Source organism: Pongo abelii, chromosome 12 (genome assembly GCF_028885655.2).
Source record: "Pongo abelii isolate AG06213 chromosome 12, NHGRI_mPonAbe1-v2.0_pri, whole genome shotgun sequence".
NCBI classification, from domain to species: domain Eukaryota; kingdom Metazoa; phylum Chordata; class Mammalia; order Primates; family Hominidae; genus Pongo; species Pongo abelii.
This window is the reverse complement of record NC_071997.2, coordinates 117618763-117644233: the sequence shown is the minus strand read 5'-3', so window position 1 is coordinate 117644233 and position 25471 is coordinate 117618763. Positions and strand designations below refer to the sequence as shown.

Sequence of the window (25471 nt, the reverse complement as noted above, 5' to 3'; positions counted from 1 at the left end):
AATGTTTTAAGTAAAGCTGATTTTGGTTCTTGAGAATAAGTGAATGATTTTAAATGGTCAGTGTTCTAAAAGTAAAAGAAACTGTAAGCTAAAGTTAATCTCTTAGAGGTGTCATATTTTGAATTGGGAAATGAGGGTATGAAGAAATCTACAATTCAACTCTAATAATTAATTTCCTTACAAAAGTATGGCATTAGTGGCAATCTGATCAGTGGGCTCCACACCTGTGTCACATAGTCTCACCCGTGTTCAGAACAGATTCCCAGGTCCCAGTATGGAGAGCTGGACTCCACAAGTTGAGCACAGGACCCAGGACCCTGCTTTGAACAAGCACTTCAAGCTCCGAAGGCACCCACACCAAGATCACTGGTGGCAAACACGAGTGCACTGTGAACTAAAGGTGTTATGATGTGAGAGACTGCACTGTGGATTTCAAATAGTGAAGGTAAAAACCTGTTCTTAAAAACAAGTCAGCATGCCATCACTGCCACAACGGTAGAGATCTAAGAAACATTTCTTTTCCTTCTGAAAACACTTGGTTAAAAAAATACCACAAAACAAAAGCACCATTCTCCTTGGTTTGCTTTGGAAATTCCTAACAGTCTCATGGAACCTTTTCCAGATATTTGTTGGCAGTCCTAACTGCTCACAGGATATAGGACTTTATTTTCAGAAGAGCATCCTTCTTTAACCTCAGACATGTGGAGATGTTCACTGGCCTGTGGGGGCAGTATGTCAGCTGAGCATGGGGAGAGCAAGATCAGTCCTGGGCCAAACAGGCACTTGTGGCAAGGGCATTGGTGCTCCTATCATTTGCCAACGAGAAGCCACAGCTCATGAGACCCAGCCCATGCGCTCAGAGGAAATCTGGCCACTTCTTCCAAAGGAAAGGGGTACGTTCCATGGCTGATACCACAAGGACTGGATAAGTACCCCATGCAGCTATGGGTGGCAGCTGCAACTCAGCGTGACAGAGGAAACAACACGGGCTGTGAAGGTAGCCAGCAGTCGGTTAGAATTCCGTCTCCTCCACTTATTAGCCGTGTGAAGCCTGAAGTTGTTTAACTTCTGAGCCTCAATTCCTTCATGTATAAAATCAGATAACATCACCTTCCCTTGTAGGTGTGTTGTGTGAGCAACTGATAATATATGTAAATTGCACATAACATTGTGTTCTCAATAAGTAGGAATTATTCATTTATTCCATTTGGATTCTCAAGTTGGCACTGTAAGCTGTGTTGACAGTCAAGAAATTTCCTGGTGAAAATACTGAAACTACATTGTTTTTGTTGACATCATAAATCAGATATTATCAAGCACTGTCTGATACTTTTGAATAAAATATTAGAGTTTAGGGGCAAGGAGAAATGGAAAGACACTGCAATATTTCAAAAACAATAAATTCCTCTAAAGGCAAATACTGACTATGCACACACATATAATTATTTTTTCATTGGCTCTTTGGAAGGTGCTACATTTTTAGGGCTAAAGTCCAAACAAAAGAACTCTAATTACGCTAATTTTACGTTAATACTTACACATATTCACTTTTCATAGGTGGCCAAGCTTGCAAAAGTAAAACCAAGTGCTGAAATTCAGCCTCGTGGTGACTAGATTCCAGGAGTTCCATGAATAGATGGTAGCGGTTCTCTTCATTCTCAATGTCAGCTATGTCTACCTGGAAGAAGAAATACACACTTAAAGCTGGTGGCAAAGGCTACTGAATTGGTTTATAGAATAATTCTACTTTACTTTAATTAAACTTTTTTTTGAAAATTTTTTACAATGTGTTAAGATTCAACATCAGAAAAACAACCACCTCAAATGCTCTAAGCCTTACTCAATGTCAGATTATGTTAAAATTGTTTAGAACTAGAATCAGAGGAAGGTTCTAATTAATTTTAACAAAATAAATTCAAACAAGCAGACTTCCACAGAACTGGCTTGTTGGCATTTAATACACGTTAAGAGACTGAATTCCTTTATTTGAAATTGTAATATTTCACCATCCTCAACATTAGGTGAATTTTTTAAAGTTTAAGTTATACCACATGAAATCCTAATTTTCATTAGAAATGAAATCCTAATCTTCATGTTGTCTAGAAAATGTCTGTAATTTGAAATGATTTTACTAAATTGTATCTGTCATAGAACTTTTTTGCTATAAATCAAAATAGAATAAAATATCCTTTATTTATACCTCCATTTCAAATGCAAAAGTAGTCTCTGCCAAATACAAAACACCCATTTTTCCTTTCATTGAATAACTAAACAGTTTTTCTTTTACATTGAGGCAGTCCTAAAACAAATCACATCTCCAATGTCTCTGGGGATTAAAATGTATGCTATTTTAGGTTAAAAAACAGTTTTAAGCATAAAAATAAGCCAAAGTCTGGTTCTCTCATTTTCTGGCCTCAGCAAAGATTCTTTATATTTAGGTACACAGACATTCATGATGATGAGTTCATAATGATTTGGGTACACAGACATTCAGATGATGATACCTTGAAAGGATAATGAGAATGAATGGTTACCTGTATACATGCTAAATTGTCTGCACTAATGCATATTTCCAAAACATTTACTTTAATGGTCATTCTGGCTCTGATCCCAAGAAGCCATCTGAAAAAGTCACACCATGAATTCTGCATTTTACAAAAGTTGCTATGTACTATGAGATTATCGCTAATTGCTATGGGAAGCCTTGTTCACACAGTGACCCCCCAGATCCTTCAAAACCTGCCTTAAAAGCCCATGTCGTTCTTCTATGGAATAATAGCCCACAGCCATTTTGCAGCTTTTTTGAACTAATTTCATAATACAGTCAGTCGGTTTACCCTTACAGCAGTTTTGTGTGGAGGACAGCACAGGTATTAGCAATCTCACTTTACAGATGAGGCAACAGGCCAACCATCCCGGTGGCATGACTAGCAAGTGACAGAGCCAAAATATCACTATAATCAGATCAGGATGTTCTGAAACTAGAGGATTCAATAAGCTACATAAGCTTTTGATAATAGGGTTGGACCTCGAGTTGGGAGTTTGGCAATGTTGCCTTGCCTATTTATAAAGAAACTTAAAAAATCAAAAACAAAAACTCAAGACATCCATCCATCTGTAACTCTCCGACCTCAACACCTTCAACTTGTCTCCAGCCTCAGGGTCTCTCTGAGGTCTCCTGCATACGTAAAATCATGCACACTCCCATCTCAGGCATTCTGATCTGTTTCCTCTGCCGGAAACCCTCTCCACCAGATATGAGTGACTTACTCCCTCCTTTCAAGTTTCTCAAATGTTACCTATCGGTCAAGGCCTTATTCAACTACCTTACTCACAGGAGCACTGCTCCATACTTGTCCATCTCCTTCGCCCTGTTTCATTTTCCTTCTTAGCACTTACAACTATGTGACATGCTATATATTTACTTATTGCCTTTCTTCTTCCATAAGAAACGTAAGATTGCCTTTCTTGTTCCATAAGAAATGTTAGCTCCTTGAAAGAAGAGGCTTTTTTTTTTGTCCACTGGTCTATCTCAACTCCTTAAAATAATACCTGCTATAGAGTATACGCACAGTAAGTACTTATTGAGTGAATTAACTAGTGAATGAACATACATATGAATGAATGAGTGAATGAATGAAGATAATTTGTCACTTATAAAATAATTTAGTATAAATTATATTAAATACAAATGGAGTTGCCATAAATTTGTGGCTGGTTTCATTATTAGAGATTAATGTAAGATTTAAAAAGAAAATGATATCGCCAAAAGAAAAATTACTATTAAATTAAAAATCAGGACAAAAGATGGCAGGTTTGTTAACATTACATCTACACAAATGATACTTTGTGACTGTTAAGTGATTTCACTAAAGTCACTTTGGGCATCATATCTGAAAAACGGGTTCCAAAAGTGTTGAAATCTCAGAAGTTTTGCTAGCCTTTTCTTCCTGCAGGATAATCTCTGTCTACATGAGAGTTTATATGCAGGAAAGTTTATTTTCTGTATGTGATGCACTGTATGAATAGGAAGAGATTAACAATAAAAGAATCATGTTTTCAATATCATTTAATTTATTCCTTTTCAGAAACTGTAATATACATTTTGAAGAAATAAACCATATAATAAGGGAAGAAAAGAGAACAGAAACTATAAGTTAAACCTTTATATTTGTTTTTATAATAGTGTGCAAAAATAGTTTCCATGTTTAAAATGCATTCGATAAATTATTTTTGTATAGCACCTTTCTCACATGTACACAGTCTTTTTAAGAGTATGTCTTTGTCAGAAAATGTTTTCTTCTAATGTCCACTAATCACTTCAATTTTTAGTAACTTAGTTTTCAGAGCCTTGACCCCCATATTTTAACTAAAAGTGTGAAAAATATAGTAATTTACATAATTATCCATTTTGTGCATGCATGCTTGCATACTCCATCATATCAAAGGGTTTCAAGTCAAGTTACTCAGCTCTTAAGAAAGCAATTTTAAATTTGCTACCACAGTAGCTGCAAGCTTTACCTTCTATGAGAGAAGAAAATTGGCCTAAAAATGGACTTAAGCACATATTTTAAAAACATGATAAAGAAATACTTGGTTTGATAATTGTTATATACCTTCAAATACAACAAGTGCTCATCTAAGATTGTGCCCACATATTAAAATATCTAAAAAACGAATGTTAATATTATCTTCTTTATTATGTCCTTTAAGATTTTTTGCAATAAATTCTGGTGAATTTGGAATTTTTGAGAAGAAAATGGGCCTAAAATTAGACTTGAGCATATACTTTTAAAAACATAATAAAGAATATACTTGGTTGGATAATCATGATATACTTTGATATATAACAAGTGCGAATCCAAGATTTGTGTCCACAAATTCAAAAATTCAAAATGAATTTTTGTGGAAAGAAAAATAAAAGGTAAACATATGTAAAGGGCTCCCAGTCTGAACAACATGGCTTATCCACTTCTCTCTGCTCCTCTGCAAAGCACAACTACAAACTATAGGAGTCATAAAAGAGACAGTGAAGGGAAAATTCTGAAGAGTGGTAAAAAGAAAGTACACTAGCCTGGAGTTGCAAGCCTGAAGAACATGGTATTCAGCTATCTTCTGTCTCACCAGCCAAAAAAAAAAAAAAAAAAAAGAAGAAGAAGAAGCCCACCGAGACCTAGTATTTCCCAATTCTGGACCTAGAAACAGACCAGAGCTCAAGAAGGCCCATTTGCACTCAGAATCCCAGAAGAAAAGGAGAAAGAGGGTGAAGCTAAAAGATATTATAAGACATATCTAAAAGCTTCCAAAATTTGGTAGAAGATACAAACCTACACATTCAAGAAGCTAAATTATTCCCAAACAGGACAAACACGAAGAAATTCATGCCAAGCTACACCATAATTTGAAACTTGAAAAATAGGTAGAAAAGGCAAAATTTTGAAAGCAGACAGAACAACGTTACCTATAGGAGAATATTAATGTGAAAAATAATGGATTTATTATCCAAAACCATGGAGGCCAGAAGGAAGTGTCGCATTTTTTCAAATGCTGAAAGAAAAGAACTGTCAACTACAAATTCTTTATCTGGCAAAGCTATTCTTCAGGAAAAAAAGAAAATGAAAACAATTCTCAGACAAAGACAAAGTAAAAGAACCTGCCACTAATAGCCCTCATCTTAAATACTGGCTAAAGAAAGTTCTTCAAACAGAAAATGATAAAAGAAGGAACTATGAAGTATCAGAAGGAAGAACAAAAAGAGCAAAAATATGGGTAAATACAATAGACTGTTCTTTTCCATATACATGTTCTAAATCACAGTTGATGATCAGAACAAAATTTGTACACCATATGATATTCAAGATAATAATATTTAAAAGTGGGGAAGGTAAAGGGACTGACCCAAATATGGAGGTGAGATTTCCATATTACATGCCAAGGCTAGGATATCCACTCCTACCACTCTTGTTCAGCACCATACTGAACGATTTAGCCACTACAATAATGCAAGAAAAAGAAATAACAGACACATAAATTGGAAAGAAAAAATAAAATTTTATTTGCAGATAAATTGTCTATATAGAAAATTCCAAGAAATCACACATAATAAAACAAACCCTAAAACTAAGAAACGAGTCAGGAATGTCACAGGATACAAGATCAACATACAAAAATCAATCACATTGTTATATATTAACAATAAATATGTGAAAACCAAAAATAAACATGTATTATTTATAAAAGCTCCAAAGAAAACAAATTATTTACATGTATAGAATCTGCTATGGTTTGAATGTCCCTTCCAAAATTCATGTTGAAATTTAATTGCCACTGTGATAGAATTAAGAGGTGAGATATTTAAGAGGTGATTAGGTCACGAGAGTGATGCTCTGAATGGATTAAGGCTCAGCTAGGGCCTGCGTTAGTTTTACTGGGAATGGTTTCCTGATAAAAAGGAAGAGTTCCACCCTGCCCTCTCTTGCTGGGTAAACAAAGTCACTCACAAAGGGTTATATACATACTGTCTGATTCCATTTATGTAATATTTTTGATATGACACTATGAAATGGGGGAAAGATTAATGGTTGTCAGGGGTTAGGGACGGGGTGGATGTGTTTATAAAAGGGATCCTTGTGTTGTTGGAACTATTCAGTATCTTTGTTAGAGTGGGTAGCTAAGCAGACATGAGCAGGGTAGGAGAGGAAACAGACCCCACTCCCTTGACACCAGGAATGTTAGGTGACCATCAGGTGATGGTCAAGTGGTTGTTAAACTGTCTCTCTAAAATAATTGGTTGCAGCAGATATCAGGGAAAGGCAGTCTCCCAATAGACAGAAAACTCCAGAAGCTGGTGATCAGCAGCTTCCTGATTGGATCTCAGGAGTTGGATGAGTGGGCTCAAGCATGTACATTAAGAGGCAAAATGGTGGAGTTTAACTGGTATATGAACATCCTGTGGGAACGCTACACTGGTAAGAAAAGAATGGCTCAAGTGAGCATGCGTACAACTCTAGTAAACACACTGCGCACACAGCCCCTTCCAAGGGCTGGCATGCCATGGGGCCTGTGGACAGCTTGTGCCAAAGAAAACTCAAAGGAGGGGAGACACAAAACCCCAGAAGCATGCCAATGTGTAAATCCCCAAGTCAAAGGTCAAATAGGGCACTTGAATCTCTCAAGTTGCCTGCTTAACTTTCTTCCAAGTGTACTTCAGTTCCTTTCATTCTTGCTCTAAAACCTATTAATACACTCTCACTCATGCTCAAAAATTTGCCTCAGGCTCTCTCTGCCTTATACCCTTTGGATGAGTTCTTTACTTCAAGAAGGCAAGAACTGAGTTGCTACAAAGCCATATGGATTTGCCATTGCTAACATCTTGACTACGGTGCTGGTTATATGAACCTATACAGGTATAAAACTGTATAGCACTAAATACACACAAACACACACAAATGAGTACAAGTAAACCTTGAAAATTCTGAATAAAACCAGCAAATTGTATCATTGTCAATATCCTGGTTGGATGTTATACTGTAGTTTTGCAAAATGTTACCATTAGGGGAAACTAGGCAAAGTGCACCAGAAATCGCTCTGTATTATTTCTTACAACTGCATATGAATCTATAATTATCTCAATAAAAATCTAAATTTTGAAAAGGAGGATGAAAATGAATGCAATCAGAACAAACTTCAAAGAGGAAAATGCTTACACAAACAAAATGCAGAAAACAAACTAAATCATGATGTAAAAATAAAGATGAATAAGGAGGATACAATTTGAGGGGAAAAATCCCTATACATGATGTGACATAATTTGTATAAAGCATGCAGCAGAAAAATGGCTACATATATATTTAATAAAATGTTTACATTTGGATGACAGATCTGTTGGTGATTATCACTTCTATCTGCCTTTTGGTACTTTTCTTGGTTTAACATGCATTGTTTTCATAATTGGAGGTTTCTGTTTGTGCGTTTAAAGAAAGAAACATACACAAGAACCACAGGAAATTGGCATGCCTGTTTAACAGATGGGTCTGTATTTGGTGACTTATCCTTCCTTTATTAAACCATAAAATCACTTTATAAATGATCAATTATGGCAAAACAAAACAAAGATATAACACCAAACAAAATGAAATAAAAAATAGGGCTTTTCCAAATCTACTGACCACTAAGGATCCATTCCCTGACCTCAACTTAAAGATAAAATTAAGAAAGCTTGCTGATATCGTAGGGGTGGAGTAGAAAGCAAATTAAGTTTGAATTGTAGTCCACAGTGTTATAAACAGGCCTCAATGCTGTATATAAGAGCCCTCACAATTTAGTGGCTATTATGTAGGACTGTACAGAGGCTTCCTCAGTAACAAAGTGAAGTATAAACATATATTTTGCATAGCCAAAGTCATACAATCCTACTTTTTCATTCCAACCCTCATCTGCTCACTACCCCTTGCCACTTATTATAATACCTACGTAACCTGGTGCAAACAGCCTAGCCTAGGTCTGAGTTTCTTTATCTGCAAGCTGTGCTGATGACATCTACTTCACAGGGTTATATTCATTCAATTCCACAAATACTAACTGAGCATCTACTTTTTGTACTAGAGATACAGTGATTGGAAAGATGACCATTCAATTTGTGAGAATTAAGCAAGACAAAGCCTGAGAAATTAGATAGACAGACGATCCTCAACTAATGATAAGGTTATGTCTTCCAGTCCTACGAGGAGTCCTCTGGCTCATGCCACACACCACGGGAAGGGAAATTCTAGCCCTCTCTTCTTACTCTCAGCTTCAGTTCTAAACATCTTGCCCCAATCTATTCCTTGTAATGGTACTTCCTCCCATTACTATGTTCCTAACCTGTAACTTGTCCATTTGCCTATGTTGACCTACTTCGATATTAAGGACTTAATGTGTTCCTCTGCCTACAACCATTCGAATTACCCCATCTCAAACATCCCTCTCAATTCAATTCAGCTTCTGGAATCAAAAAGTCAAATGCTCTCCATGTTCCCTTTTAGTTTTGCTGAAACTGCAAACTGTTTTGCATATGATTATGCAAATGAAGATATGATTCATAGGGAGGGTCTTTTTCCATAAGAAGTAGATTATGGACATTGGCAGTCCGGGCAAATCAGTTGTCTTCATATATTGTGAGACATATAAAAATGAACACACACAAAGTAGACATTTTTATTCTCTTCATTTAGATGGTCATATAAAACCACAGGAAGAAAGTGTTGGTTGCTCTGCAAGCATAGTTAAATTGGATATTTAAGAAAACGCCTTAGCTCTACAGTAAATATTTGGCAAATGAATGCTCGTTTATATATTTAGTTTCACACAAATGTTTAAGGTATGCATATATCATATGTTATGATCTCCACTTTAACACACAAGTACCTGACTCAGGTGGTAGTTAGAAGGCTTTTATTGTAACACATTCAACCTGATAAAGGTCTTAAGAGACATATAGTTTATAGTGCCATAAGCAGAGAGAAGTTAACCTGAGATCAGGAACGGGACAAGGTGGCACACGAGAAAGGATCTGAGGGAAGAGTAGCATTTGGACATGTAGAGGTAACGGAAAAAAGAGAAGACTGGGTAGAGATGAGGGGAGTCAACAGAGGGATGCTGAGTAGTAGTTTGTGGCTCATGAAGGTGAACTGTGGTTGAAGCGGTAAATAAAGTGTGCTGGGGCCAGAACATGAGGAAAACTACACACTTGGGAACACTGTGTATGTTCCAAAGGTTGAAAATATTGACGCCAGTTCCTCAGTTTTAGCTATAATTAAATCCTAAGTGGTCAGCAGGGAATATGGAGCAAAACAAATGATTAATATACATTTCTTGCAAAATAGCACAATACAAATGATAATGTTATCTACTTATTTTCTGAAAGATATCTTTGGCCCAATGTATGTGCATACTATAGCTAATATTGCTCATTAAGAGTTAGAAAAATTGGCTGGGCGCGGTGGCTCATGACTGTAATCCCAGCACTTTGGGAGGGTGAGGCGGGTGGATCATGAGGTCAGGAGATCGAGATCATCCTGGTTAACATGGTGAAACCCCGTCTCTACTAAAAATACAAAAAATTAGCTGGGCGTGGTGGCAGGCACCTGCAGTCCCAGCTACTCGGGAGGCTGAGGCAGGAGAATGGCATGAACCCGTGAGGAGGAGCTTGCAGTGAGCCGAGACTGTGCCACTGCACTCCAGCCTGGGTGACAGAGTTAAGACTCCATCTCAGAAAAAAAAAAAAAAAAAAAAAGAGTTAGAAAAATTAACCTTAAGTTGAAGAAACAACTGTCATAAATCTAACAAATTATCTGAAAAAAATTAGAGAAGGAAGTATTGCCCTAAGATCACAAATCACAAAAGATGAAACAAATGGGTCTCAGAGGCTTACTGACGTTGTGAGGACATGTGATTAGTATGAATATTACAGAAATTTGAATTCTCCAAAATACTTGAAAATACTTAGCATGGATGTGGACCTAGAAAAGAATCAAATTCTCTCTTTGCTAGAAAGTAGTATAGTACCTATAAAATATGTATGTTACAAGCATCTAAATATATTTCATAAAAGTATGAGGAGTACAGAGATCTCATGTAAGTCTCCAGATAATTACAATGGGAAATTACTATAGAATATATTTTAATGTGAAAATTACAGGTAGTTATCAAATGCTTCAACATATCTCACTACAGCAATTATAAATGATAATAGGTAAATTTGATTAATACGTGGCTTTCAAAAAGTGATGGCAATACAGAAAAATGTTTATTATGGAGACATTACTGACCTTTTTGAGACTTGATTTTTCCTCTTCCATAGGACAGAGATAACAAATACTTATATGATGATTGTGAATATTAAACAAGATAATGGGAATAAAGTAGCTGGCAAAGATTGGTGCATAGTAGGCACACAGGAAATGATAGGTATTACTTACATTATCATCCACATAATGTGCCAAACATTGAAAACAGCTGGATTTTTTTTTTTTTTTTTTTAGACATGGTCTTACTCTGTTACCCAGGCTGGAGTGCTGTGGCATGAATCAGGGCTCACTGTAGCCTGAACCTCCTGGGCTCAAGTGACCCTCCCACCTCAGCCTCCTAAGTAGTTGAGACCACAGGCACATGCGACCATGCCTGGCTAATTTTTTTATTGTAGAGATGGGGTCTTCCTATGTTGCTCAGGCTGGTCTTGAACTCCTGGGATCAAGTAATCCTCCTGCCTTGGTCTCCCAGTGTTCTGGATTATAAGCATGAGCCACTGTGCCTGGCCAAAAGCTGGATATTTGTTATGGTTACTTCTACTAAGAATTATGTCTATAGACTAGACATGACAGGAAAAGAAGACAGACAAATATGTCTGTTTTAGGAAAATAAAATTGTAGGTTGATTTTCATCTATTTTTAAAACCTCATTTACTTGTGCAATAAATATGGTATTTCAAATGACTCAAGCATGGTATTTCAAATGACTCTTAAGCATGCCTTCCACAAATTAGTGAAAATAAACAAAATAAACTGCTATTTTTTTTTTTACTACATTTTCTTTTACTTTGTCCTTTTCCCCAGTGAACAAGAAAGTAACATATACCTCTTTTAACATCCCCACCCTTTCCACAGTGAGTGTCAAACAAAATCCTGGAGGTGAAAATGTCAAATAGTTTACAGGCACCTGTAATAGTTAGTGATTATTTCATACTGACACAACTAACAAAACATCCTAGGATTTTAAAGAACAAAATTCAAATGTGACTCAAACATGAGAATATTTTTTCCCCTTTTGTCTCTGAAAGCACTGTTTCTCTCCTCATTGAATCAGGTGACTTTAGCCCTTGTTGTGTACGTCAATTTGTCATGTAGCTGCAGCCTTCTTATCAGACACAGAGTCACTGTCCTTGAAAAAGTGAACTCAGTCACCTATTATCAGTAGAAGACAGTCTTAACCTCAAATTTCTCTATGGCTCCTGGAAGTGAACACAAATATCTTAAATTGAGGCACTTCTGAAATATGCATCTTCCTATAGGTATTGACAGCTGCTTATTTTATCTTCAGAAATTTACAAATATGATGTAGTTATTAATACATTTAAAAGTACTTTATAAATAGAAAAGATTTACAAACATGAAGAGGATTATTCCTGGCAGTAGTGACAGTAACCACCATATTCTTTTTAAAAAATGTTTTTTACTACTATTTTATTACTCCAGGTAACTCACAGAATAGTAATCACCATACTCTTATCTTCCATAAGAATTGGTAAGCTGTTAGCCTGCTCCTAAGAGAGTCATATAATGACACTTGATTTGAAGTTGCAAAATAACTGCGCAATATCTTTCATGAACACAATAAAGTCATATTGAGATGTCGTATGCAGAGCTTCAAAAAACAGAACGAACAAAAATCCTCAGCTTCAACAGATATACAGAAATATCAAAAGGTGACAGAGTTAACCTCTAGCAATACCAGACCTCTGCCTGTTAAAGCCACTTCTTTGATAAGGTTTCAGGTGGCCAATACTGCCTGTTGTGTCTACTGGATTGAACTAATGTCTCTGTGGAAGGGAATTTTGAGAAGACCAAAACCAGTCATAAGCTGTTGACTACCAACATTCCCCACCAATCTAAGCAGTTCTTAGACCAGTGCTTGGCACACAGCAAGTATTTAATAAACAATATTATGACTGTTAGTTATTTTTATTAATTATAGTCTGAATTATTGCTATTAGATAAGAAAATATAAATATAATATATTCTATTTTTGTCCATTTCTGGATATTTATGGATTTTATTAAATAGAAAATATCAAAGTATGGAAAATAACTAAAGTTTAAACATTAAACGTAAGGGTGCTATTTTCTGCTTGTTCTCCCTTTTCTATGGAACTAAAAAACAGATGCAGATATGGCGACAATTTTCTAAATACTTAACCTCGCACAGCTCATATAAGGCAAAATGTTTTGCTGAGACAGTCTGAAGGTTCAAACAATTTTCCCTAGCTCATGCAAGAGTGAGAAGATCTCCTGCACAGAAAGGGTGTCCTGACCAGGAAGAAAGAGATGAGAGATTGAACTCTTTCCTACTTTTGGTTCTAGGTCTGGTGATCAGCAAAAACTTTTAGCTCTGTTTCTCTTCAAAGGCAGAGTAGGAAAATGAGTGCCTGTTTATAAACTGCTTAAAAATAAATGGTTTTCAATTGTCACAGAAAGTCTCTCTTAGGGCACTGCAAACAGAACCCTTGGGATGGGGAGAAACCCAATGAAAGAACAGGAATATAGTCTCCCAAGCAGCCTACACATCCATGGGTACAAAAACATATCTAAACACACAGAGGCCAACAACTGCAATTCAGAACCATGCTTTACAGCACCCTACTTATTTTATTATACCTGTAAACATAGAAATTACACAATAAAACATGCCGTAATCACTCCCCATAAGTGCTGCTGTCACTTCAATACGTAATACATATTTTTACATGACTAAATATATTTTATGCAACACTTAAAAACATATAAGGGGAAATATTTTGTGTTAAAATAAGAAGAGGAAAGATTTTGCCTTATAAATTTTTTCTCTAGGACAAATAATCAATCATATAGTGCCATGTGACCCCCTATAAATACATGTGTGTTTATTAATTAATTAATTTATTTATTTAGAGATGGAGTTTTGTTCTTGTTGCCCAGGCTGGAGTGCAATGGCACGATCTTGGCTCACTGCAACCTCCGCCTCCCGGGTTCAAGTGATTCTCCTGCCTCAGCCTCCCGAGTAGCTGGGATTACAGGCACCTGTTACCATGCTGGGCTAATTTTGCATTTTTAGTAGAGACGTGTTTCTCCATGTTAGTCAGGCTGCTCTCAAACTCCCAACCTCAGGTAATCTGCTTGCCTCAGCCTCCCAAAGTGCTGGGATTACAGGCCTGAGCCACTGCACCCGGCCATGTGTGTTCACTTTAAACAGCTGCTATTGAAACTAAGGCCATACTTTGCTTTGAGTTAAATTTGATGAAGTTTTAATAGAATAATTCATACAGCTGAAAATTTTCTCACTGTAATGTATTATTCAGACTCAGATTTGAATATTGGCCCTGTCACTTAATAGCTGTGTAATTACACAAAAATACCTCTCTTAGCCTCAGTGCTCTCATATGTAAAAATAAGGTAATAATACTTAACTAGCAATATCAGATTACTTTGAGAATAATATAGTATAGCATAACATATGACATAATATACCATACAAACATACACATACACCTTTACATGTATCTAACACTGAGTTAACACTGAGCCTCTATGGTAGCTACTAGTATGGATAGTTCATAATTACGTATCATTCTGCCATATTTTAGCATTGAGATATTACACAAATTTCTTAACCACTTTGAGTCTACTTCCTTATGTGATGAATGGAGTGATGAGATCACCTATGTTACAGTGCTATTACAACATTTAGATGAAATGATACACATATGAAGCCTAATGTTAAGTCCATGGAAGGCCCTCAAAACATGGAGCATGTAGTATCTTCACAGCTTAAGGGAAAAGAGATTTCTGTTGTTACTTCTAGAGTTTTAATTTTGACGCTAAGTTTTATTCCAGTTAGAAATTATGCAGGGAGACTTTAGGATAACAGAAGAAACTGGCAACCAATGAATTATGTCTACCTATATTTTCTCCAAATATAAAATAGAACGACAAGAACAAATAAAACTACACAAAACCCACACATACAGCACAATTATAGACCAAGCATGTCCAAACTTCAAAATACCATAAGGAAAATGGAAAAAAGCACTAAATCACAGAGAATGATCTCATATTCCATGTTAATATTTCACATATTCAAAAAAGAATACCTGAAATCAGTAATAGGACAAAACATATAAAAAGAAAAAAATGAACCTAACTGTACTAATAAGTGAATAAGATAATCATACTGAAGGTGGCATGTCCGTGTGTGTGTGTGTGTGTGTGTGTGTGTGTGAGCGGGGAGGAGGAGGGAATTAAATGACTTTGAAAAACATAAACCAGATAAGCCAGGGGCAGTGGCTCATGTCTATCATGCATCCAGCACTTTGGGAAGTTGGGGCAGCAGGACTGCTTGAATCCAGGAGTTTGAGTCCAGCCTGGGCAACATAGTGAGACCCCATCTCTACAAAAAATATACAATTAGCCAGGCATGGTGGTGCATGCCTGTGGTCCCAGTGACTTGGAAGGCTGAGGTAAGAGGATCCTTGAGCCAGGAGGATGGGGCTGCAGCGAGCCACAATTGTCAACTGCATGCACCCCAGCCTGGGTAACAGGGTGAGGACCCTTTCAAAACAGAAAAAAGAAAAAAAAAAAAGAAAAAGAAAAAGAATAAGAAAAAGAAAAGAATTATTAGTACTCTTACTTGAAGTCTAAAGATAAAAAGAGCTCTCAAAAATATTGTATTCTACCCAGTAATTTCAAAATTTATATGTACTCCAGGATTGAGCAAATATATAAATACATTATGGATAATGAACCCAAGTTTCTTATTGACAGAGAGAGGAGTTTACAAATAAGAAAAGGGAGAAGGCTAGAATAAACTCTGTGGGACTGGGCTGGCATTAGAAGTAGCAATAAAGGATTATAAATCATGCTGCTATAAAGACACATGCACACGTATGTTTTTGCGGCACTATTCACAACAGCAAAGACTAGGAACCAACCCAAATGTCCATCAATGATAGACTGGATTAAGAAAATGTGGCACATATACATCATGGAATACTATGCAGCCATAAAAAATGATGAGTTCATGTCCTTTGTAGGGACATGGATGAAGCTAGAAACTATCATTCTGAGCAAACTATCGCAAAGACAGAAAACCAAACACCACATTTTCTCACTCATAGGTGGGAATTGAACAATGAGAACACTTGGACACAGGGTGGGGAATGTCATACACCGGGGCCTGTCATGGGGTTGGGGGAAGTGGGAGGGATAGCATTAGGAGATATACCTAATGTAAATGATGAGTTAACGGGTACAGCACACCAACATGGCACAGGTACACATATGTAACAAACCTGCATGTTGTGCACATGTATCCTAGAACTTAAAGTATAATAATAAAAAATAAATAAATAAATAAGTAGCAATATGAAATTACATAAGATATAAATAGAATAAAATAATAACTTAAAAAGCAGGGAATGAAGTTAAGCTGTAGAGTTTTTGTTAATTTTCACTTTGCTTGTTTCTTTGTTTATGCAAACAATGTTAACTTATTATAAGCATAAAACAATGAGTTATAACACAGTATTTGTAAGATGCACGGATAACCTCAAATCAAAAAACATACAACAGATACACAAAAATAAAACGCAAGAAATTAAATCATACCACAAGAGAAAATCACCTTCACTAAAAGGAAGACAGGAAAGAAGAAAAGAAGGAAGAGAAGACAACAAAACAAAACAAACAACAACAACAATAAGAAAAAAAACAGCAGGAGTAAGTCCTTACTTATCAATAATAACCTTGAATGAAATGGACTAAATTCACCAATCAAAAGACATAGAGAGGTTGAATAAATAAAAAAAAAAAAACAAGACCCAATGATCTGTTGCCAGAAACACGCTTCACCTATAAAGACAACATACGCTCAAAATAAAGGAGAAAGAAAAAAGAGATATTCCATGCCAATGGAAACCAGAAAAGACCAGAAGTTGGATTGGCTCTGTGTCCCCACTCAAATTGCATCTCAAATTATAATCCCCACATTTTGGGGGAATGGCCTGGTGGGAGGTGACTGAGTCTTGGGGGTGGACTTCCCCTTTGCTGTTCTTGTCATAGAGTTTTCACGAGATCTGGTTGTTTGATAAGTGTCCGGCACCTTCCACCCCCTCTCTCTCCTGCTGCCTTCTGAAGATCTTGCTTCTTCTTGTTTACCTTCTGTCATGATTATAAGTTTCTGCCATGTGGAACTGTGACTCAATTAAACTTATTTTCTGTATAAATTACCCAGTCTCAGGTAGGTCTTTATAGCAGTGTGAAAAAGGACTAGTATAGAAAATCAGTACCGAGATAGTGGGGCACTGATATAAAGATACCTGAAAATGTGGAAGCACCATTGGAACTGGGTAATGGGTAGAGGTTGGAACAGTTTGGGTTCAGAAGAAAACAGGAGGATGTGGGAAGTATGAAACTTCCTAGAGACTTTAATGGTTTTGACCAAAATGCTGATAGTGATATGGACAATGAAATCCAGGCTGAGGTAGTCTCAGATGGAGATGAGGAAGTTATTGGGAACTGGAATAAAGGTCACTCTTGCTATGCTTTAGAGATCTGTGGAACTCTGAACTTGAAAAAGATAATTTAGGGAATCTGGCAGAAATTTATCAGCAGTAAGTGTCCAAGATGTGACCTGGTTTTTTCTGAAAGTGTACATTCATATGCACAAAGACAGAGATGGTCTGATATTGGAACTTACGTTTAAAAGGGAAACAGAGCACAAAAGTTTGGAGAATTTGCAGGCTGACCATGTGGTAGAAAAAACAAACAAAACAAAAAACACTACCTGAGGAGAAATTCAAGCCAGCTGCAGAAACTTGCATAAGTAAAGAGAAGTCAAATATTAATAGCCAAGACAATGGGGAAAATGTCTCCAGGGCATGTCAGAGATCTTCATGGGAGCCCCTCCAATCACAGGCCCAGAGGCCCTAGGAGGAAAAAATGGTTCCATGGGCCAGGCCCAGGGCACCACTGCTCTATGTAGCCTTGGACATGGTGCCCTGCATTCCAGCCACTCTAGCTCCAGCTGTGGCTAAAAGGGGCAAACGTAGACCTCAGGCCATTGCTTCAGAAAGTGCAAGCCAAGCCCCAAGCCTTGGTGGCTTCTACATGATGCTGCGCCTGCAGGTGTACAGAAGACACAAGTTGAGTTTTGGGAGCCTTCACCTAGATTTCAGAGGATGTATGGAAATGCCTGGAGGTCCAGGAAAAAGTCTGCTACAGGGCTGCAGCCCTCATGGAGAACCTCTACTAGGGCAATGCAGAGGGGAAATGTGGGGTTGGAGCCCCCACAGAGTCCCCACTGGGGCACTGCCTCTAGTGGAGCTTTGAGAAGAGGGTCACCATCCTCCAGACCCCAGAATAGTAGATTCACCTACAGCTTGCACTGTGCACCTGAAAAAGCCACAGGCAATCAACGCCAGCCTGAGAAAGCAGTCATGGAGGCTGTACCCTGCAGAGCCACAGAAGCAGAGCTGCCCATGGCTTGGGAGCCCACATCTTGCATGACCGAGCCCTGGATATGAGACGTGGAGTCAAAGAAGATGATTTTGGAGCTTTAAAATTTAATGACTGCCCTGTTGGGTTTCAAACTTGCATGGGGCCTGTAGCTCCTTTGTTTTGGTCAATTTCTCCCATTTGGAATGAGGGCATTTACCCAATGTCTGTACTCCCATTGTATCTTGGAAGTAACTAATTTGTTTGTGATTTTACAGGCTCGTAAGTGAAAACAACTCATCTTGTCTCAGTCTCATTGAGACTCTGAGCTTGTGCTTTTCAGTTAAGGCTGGAATGAGTTAAGACTTTGGGGGACTACTGGGAAGGCATATTGGTTTTGAAAAGTGAAAGGGATAAGAGATTTGGGAGGGGCTGGGATGGAATTATATGGTTGGCTCTGTGTCCCCACCCAAATTGCAACTCAAATTGTAATCCCCATGTGTTGGAAGAGTGGCTTGGTGGGAGGTGATTGAATCATCGGGGGGGACTTCCCCCTTGCTGTTCTTGTGATAGAGTTCTCATGAGATCTGGTAGTTTGATAAGTGTCTGGTGCTTCCCCCCTTCTCTCTCCTGTCACCTTTTGAAGAAGGTGCTTGCTCTTCATTTGCTGTCATGATTGTAAGTTTCCTGGGGCCTCCCCAGCCATGCAGAACTGTGAGTTAATTAAACCTCTTTTCTTTATAAATTACCCAGTCTCAGGTAGTTCTTTACAGCAGTGTGAAAATGGACTAATATAGTAACTAAGAAAAAATTGATTTCAAGACAAAAACTATAAGAAGAAACAAAGAAGGTCACTAAATAATGATAAAAGGGTCAATTCAGCAAGAGGATATAACAGTTGTAAATATATATGCACCCAATGCTTGAGCACCCAGATATATAAAGCAAATATTATTAGAGCTAAAGAAAGAGGCCCTGTATTAGTCCATTTTCACTCTGCTGATAAAGACATACCCATGACTGAATAATTTATAATGAAAAAGAGGTTTAATGGACTCAGTTCCACATGGCTGGGAAGGCCTCACAATCATAGTGGAAGGCAAAAGGCATGTCTTACATGGCGGCAGGCAAGAGAGAAGGAAAAACCAAGTGGAAGGGGAAACCCCTTATAAAAACACCAGATCTTGTGAGATTTATTCACTACCACGAGAACAGTATGGGGGAAAGTGCCCCCGTGATTCAATTATCTCCCACTGGGTCCCTCCCACAACATGTGGGAATTATGGGAACTACAATTCAAGATGAGATTTGGTTGGGGACACAGCCAAACCATATCAGGCCCCAATACAATAATAGCTGGAGACTTCAACACCCGACTTTCAGCATCGGACAGATTGAGCAGACAGAAAATCAACAAAGAAACATTGGACTTAATCGGTACTATGGATCAAATGGATCAAACAGATATTTACAGAATATTTCCCCCAACAGCTGGAGAATATACTTCTTTTCCTCAGCACATGGATCATTCTCAAGGACAGACTATATTATAGGTCACAAAACAAGTCTTAAAACATTAAAAAAATGGAAATATTATCATGCAGTGGCCCAATGAAGAAATGAAGAAGGAAACTGAAAAATTTCTTGAAACAAATGATAATGGAAACATAACATACCGAAACCTATAGGTTACTGTAAAAGCAGGACTAAGAAAGAAGTTTATAGCTATAAGTGGCTACATCAAAAAAGGAAAAGAAAAACTTCAAATAACCTAACAATGCATCTTAAAGAGCTAGAAAAGCAAGAGCAAATCAAATATAAAATTAGTAGGAAAAAAGATATAATGAAGATCAGAGCACAAATAAATGAATTGGAAATGAAGAAAACAATATAAAAGATCACTAAAACAAATCACTGATTTTTTTTAAAAAGATAAAACTGACAAATCTTTAGACAGATTAACTTAAAAACAAAAAGTGAGAGAAAACCCAAATAAAATCAAAGATGAAAAAGGAGACATGTCAACCAATACTGCAGAAACTCAAAGGACCATTAGTGGCTACCATAAGCAACTATATGCCAGTAAGTTGGAAAATCTAGAGGAAATGGATAAATTCCTAGACACATGCAACCTACCGAGAGTGAACCATGAAGAAATCTAAAACCTGAACAGACCAATAACAATTAATGAGACAGAAGCCATAAGTCTCCCAGTAAAGAAAAATCTGGGACCGGATAGCTTCACTGCAGAATTCTACCAAATATTTAAAGACGAATAATACCAATCCTATTCCAACTATTCCACACAATAGAGGAGGAGGAAATGCTTCCAACTAATTCTACAAGGCCAGTATTACCCTGATACTAAACCCAGACAAAGAGACATTAAAAAAATAAAAACTACAGGCCAATATCATTGATAAATAAATACCGTTAAAATGTTCCTACTACCCAAAGCTATGTACAGATTTAATGCAATTCATCTCAAAATATCAATGACATTCTTTAAAGAAATAGAAAAAACAATCCTAAACTTTATGTGAAGTTACAAAGACCCAGAATAGCCAAAGCTCTGATGACCAAAAACAACAAAACTGGAGGAATCATATTACCTGACTTCATATTATACTATGGAGCTATAGTAACCAAAATAGCAGGGTAGTAGTATCAAAAGAGACACAAACATCAGTGGAACAGAATAGAGAACCCAGAGATAAATCCAAGCATCTACAGTAAACACATTTTTGACAAAGGTGCCAAGAACATACACTGGAGAAAGGACAGCCTCTTCAATAAATGGTGCTAGGAAAACTGGATATCCATATGCAAAAGAATAAAACTAGACCTCTATCTCTCACCATATATAAAAATTAAATCAAAATGGATTAAAGACTAAACTCTAAGACCTCAAACTATGAAATTAATAAAAGGAAACACTGAGGAAACTCTCCAGAACACTGGACTAGGCAAAGATTTCTTGAGTAATACCCCACAAGCACAGGCAACCAAAGCAAAAAAGGGACAAATGGAATCACGTCAAGTTAAAAGCTTCTGCACAACAAAGGAAACAATCAACAAAGTGAAGAGACAACCCACAGAATGGGAAAAAATATTTGCAAACTACCCATCTGACAAGGGATTAATAACAAGAATATATAAGGAGTTCAAACAACTATAGAAAAAAATTATCTGGTTAAAAAATGGGCAAAAATCTGAACAGACATTTCTCAAAAGAAGACATATAAATGGCAAACGGGTACATGAAAAGGTGCTCAACATCACTGATTATCAGAGAAATGCAAATCAAAACTACAATGAGATATCATCTCACCCCAGTTAAAATGGCTCATATCCAAAAGACAGGCAATAAACTACGCAGACAAGAATATGGAGAAAAAGGAACCCTCATGCACTATTGGTTGGAATGTAAATTAGTACAAAAACAATGGAGAACAGTTTGGAAGTTCCTCACAAAACTAAAAATAGAGCTACCATATGATCCAGCAATCTCTTTGTTGGGTATATACCCCAAAGAAAAGAAATCAGTGTATCAAAGAGATAGCTGCACTCCCATGTCTATTGCAACACTGTTCACAACAGCCAAAATTTGGAAGCTACCTAAGTGTCCATTAACAGATGAATGGATAAGGAAAATGTGGTACATATACACAACAGAGTACTATTCAGCCATAAAAAGAATGAGATCCTGAGATTTGTAACAACACAGATGGAACTGGAGGTCATAATGTTAAGTGAAATAAGTCAGGCACAGAAAGACAAACTTCACATGTTTTCACTTATTTGTGGGAGCTAAATATTAAAAGTATTGAACTCATGCAGATAGAGAATAGAAGAATGGTAATCAGAGGCTGGGAAGGGTGGTGAGGGGGTTACAGGGGAAGTGGATGATTAATAGGTAGAAAAAAGAGTTAGAAAGAATAAATAAGACTTAGTATTTGCTGACACAACAGGATGACTATAGTAAAAAAATAATTGTACATATAAAAATTACTAAAAGTATAACTTAGATTGTTTGTAACACAAAGGATAAATGCTTGAGGTGATACATGTCCCATTTATCTTGATGTGATTTTTATGCACTGCATGCCTGTATCAAGATATCTCATGTAACCCCAAAATATATACACCTACTATGTACCTACAAAAACTAAAAAAATAAAAAGATAAAAAATAAAGAAATGCAATGTGCAACCTATATTAGATGTGGACACTAGTGGGACAACGAACAGTATTTGAATTATGTGTAAATTGGATGATAGTATCGAAACAATGTAGCTTTGTTATCTGAGATGTTAATATTTAATGAATCTGAGTAAAAAGTATACAGAATACTTTGCATAATTTATGCAACTTTTTGTAAATCTCAAATTTCCAAATGAAAAGTTATCCCCAGTTATGCTATTTCCTCTACCAGTGCCCAACATTCACACACTTTTATTTTTCGTGACAATTTTTTTTCCTTTTCCTTCAACGTTTTTCTCGCTTACCTGTAGGAGGACTGAAGAGAAGATATTGTTGTGCAACATGTTAACTAAAGATCATCACTGCTGAGATCATTACACCTCTAAGCAGAGGGCACTTGGACATGATTAGCCCATTACAAAGCCCAACTAAGACTTGACCTGAACCTGGGAAAAGGGTACCCAGAGATGGTTGTTAGAGCCAACCTCATCCAGTGACATCTGCTAAACTCAAGTTTACTTACTAGGAAGTGGTCACTGTTAACTAGGACACATTAAGGCCAGGAAGAAAGGATGCTTGTGTGAAGGGGATAAACAGAGCCTCCCTATATCTCCACTTCCACCTTCCAAAAAGCATTGTTCAGAATTAAAACATACTAATGACTTCCCTGAAATTAGTGTCATTTGCCACAAAACTGGATTCTCCTCCTGCATGTGCTAATAACTTGAGCAGCACCACTTCCTCCTTGTAACTTAGGCAAAAATCAGAGGCAAAATAAGCTCTTTTCTAAGCCCCCATATCTAAGCAGACACCAAATCCATGGATACTAACACTTTACACTTTCTTTTCTACCCTCTTGTTTGTTCACAGCTAGTACCAAGTTCAGGGCCAGTACAGGCAATAAGACCACTGCTTTTGTCTTCCAACTGGCATCCCTCCAGCCAGACCTCTCCAGTCCACTGCTCATGCAGAGGCCAGAGGGCTTCTCCTTAAACACATATCTGTTCATGTTGCTTCTCTGGCCACACCCTTCCGTGTTGCCTGAGCAGCACAGAAGTCAAACCTGAGCATGACACTCACGGCTCTCCACGATCTGGTCTGCTTCCTTCCACTTTCTTCTTTTTGTGGCTGTTGTCTTCATACCATACACCAGCTGGGCTGAACTCACTTTAAGTATCACCTCTTCAGAGCAGTGAGCCTTTCCTGACTGCTTCCAGACACAGTGGCTGCATGCCCTCCTTTGACCCTTGTGTACCGTGCAGACTTTTATCACAGTGCCTGATATGTTTGGCTGTGTCCCCACCCAAATCTCATCTTGAATTGTAGTTCCCATAATCCCCACGTGTGGTGGGAGGGAACTGGTGGGAGGTAACTAAAGCATGGGGGGAGTTTCCCCTATGCTATTCTCGCGATAGTAAGTTCTCACAAGATCTGATGGTTTTATAGGGACTTCCTCCTTTGCTCGGCTCTCATTCTTCTCTTTCCTGCTGCCATGTGAAGAAGGACCTGCTTGCTTCCCCTTCTGCCATGATTATAAGTTTCCTGAGGCCTCCCCAACCCTGCAGAATTGTGAGTCAATTAAACCTCTTTCCTTTATAAACTACCCAGTTGCGGGCAGCTCTTTATAGCAGCGTGAGAACAAACTAATACAGTATCTAAACCTTTAGGGTATCTACTTCTTTGTTGATAGATCTATGTTCTCCACTGGTGTAGAGGTCCTTCACCAATTAGGTCCATTTACTGGGACCAGAATTGGAGCTTTATAGGTATTAGCCTATTTAATTCTTACAACAATTGTATTATTATTTCCATTTTTTAGACAAGGAAATTGAGGTTATGAGAGATTTACTAACTTTTCCAAGCTCACAGAGCTAGTGACTGGTGGCCAAAAAGTCCAAACATTTTACTATCAATTGCCTTGTCTATTTTTCTGTCCCTAGAGTGTAGCACAGTGCATGTCAAATGACATATGCTTGAAGAATATTTGGTGAATATTCCACATATATTGCCCTGTTCAAACAACAGTTAATAGGCATGGCATTTTTCAATATTTTAATTAAGCAGCAGTTAACATATATAGTACTATGTATCGAGACAGTGACAAATGTAAAAGATGAAGCAATGTTTTCTATTCTCTGTCAAACCCCTGATTTCTCATCTCTAATCAAATTTAATCCATGTAAAGTCATAGTGGGAAGAGGAAAAGACTATGCTTTATGTAGTCCAATGCTATTCAAATATCAGTGCCATATATTTCCCTGGAAAATAGGAAGAAGTGTAGTACAGGGCCAAGAATATAGGTTTTAGAATCAGACAGAACTGGTTTGAGTTCCATGTATCACCTTAAATTGGTCATGTGACCTCATTTAAAACAGAGAGGATGGTAACCACTTTGCAAGACAGTTTAAAGAGTGCACACAGTACACATTCCAGGGTTCCTTCTTTTGCCCCCAGTGATGCCAATGGCGAGAGGGCACATATTTAAAGGAAAGAACCCATTGTTCATAAAGAGAAACTCTCAACATCTCCAAATATTTGCAGGACCAACTAAAATGGATGTTCTGTCAACTTTAATCATTTTAGGAAAAAAGACACAAGGAGCTATATCCTAACATTTCAAATCTCTTGCTCATATTGGGACAAATATGCTGTGACATGAGAAGCAACTGGCTGGTCAGAAATCATTGTCAGCCAACTATGGCAAACTAATAAAAATAAAATAAAAGCACCAGGCCACTCTATAAGGAAATCTTCCCATTATTCCAAGCAAATCATTTTGCTTGCACGTAAGGGGGAAGCGGCATGGTCTAATCCTTCATCATTAATGGCAAGAACATCAGACTGGAAGTCAGGAGTCCTGGCCCTGCCATTTTAAGGGTGACCTTGGACAAATTTTTAAAGATTTGATATTCATTTATTCAACAAATATTTACTGAGTGTTTGTGAGATCCCTCTTCTCATGGAATTTATATCCTAATGGAAGAAGAAAGAGTTCATATAATAAACAGACAAACATAAGGATAGGAAGGAAAAAGTCAGCAGACACTG

At 37.4% G+C, this 25471-nt stretch overlaps 1 protein-coding gene across 2 annotated transcripts in view; it reads right to left on the bottom strand.

Moving 5' to 3' along the window:
- The window catches only part of NBAS (NBAS subunit of NRZ tethering complex), a 395596-nt gene that overhangs the window by 22731 nt on the left and 347394 nt on the right, over positions 1-25471 (bottom strand). For both annotated transcript variants that reach the window (XM_024242131.2, XM_054548369.2), the window contains exon 49: positions 1539-1678. In XM_024242131.2, coding sequence (XP_024097899.2) covers positions 1539-1678 — 140 coding nt within the window. The remainder of the gene's footprint in view (positions 1-1538; positions 1679-25471) is intronic.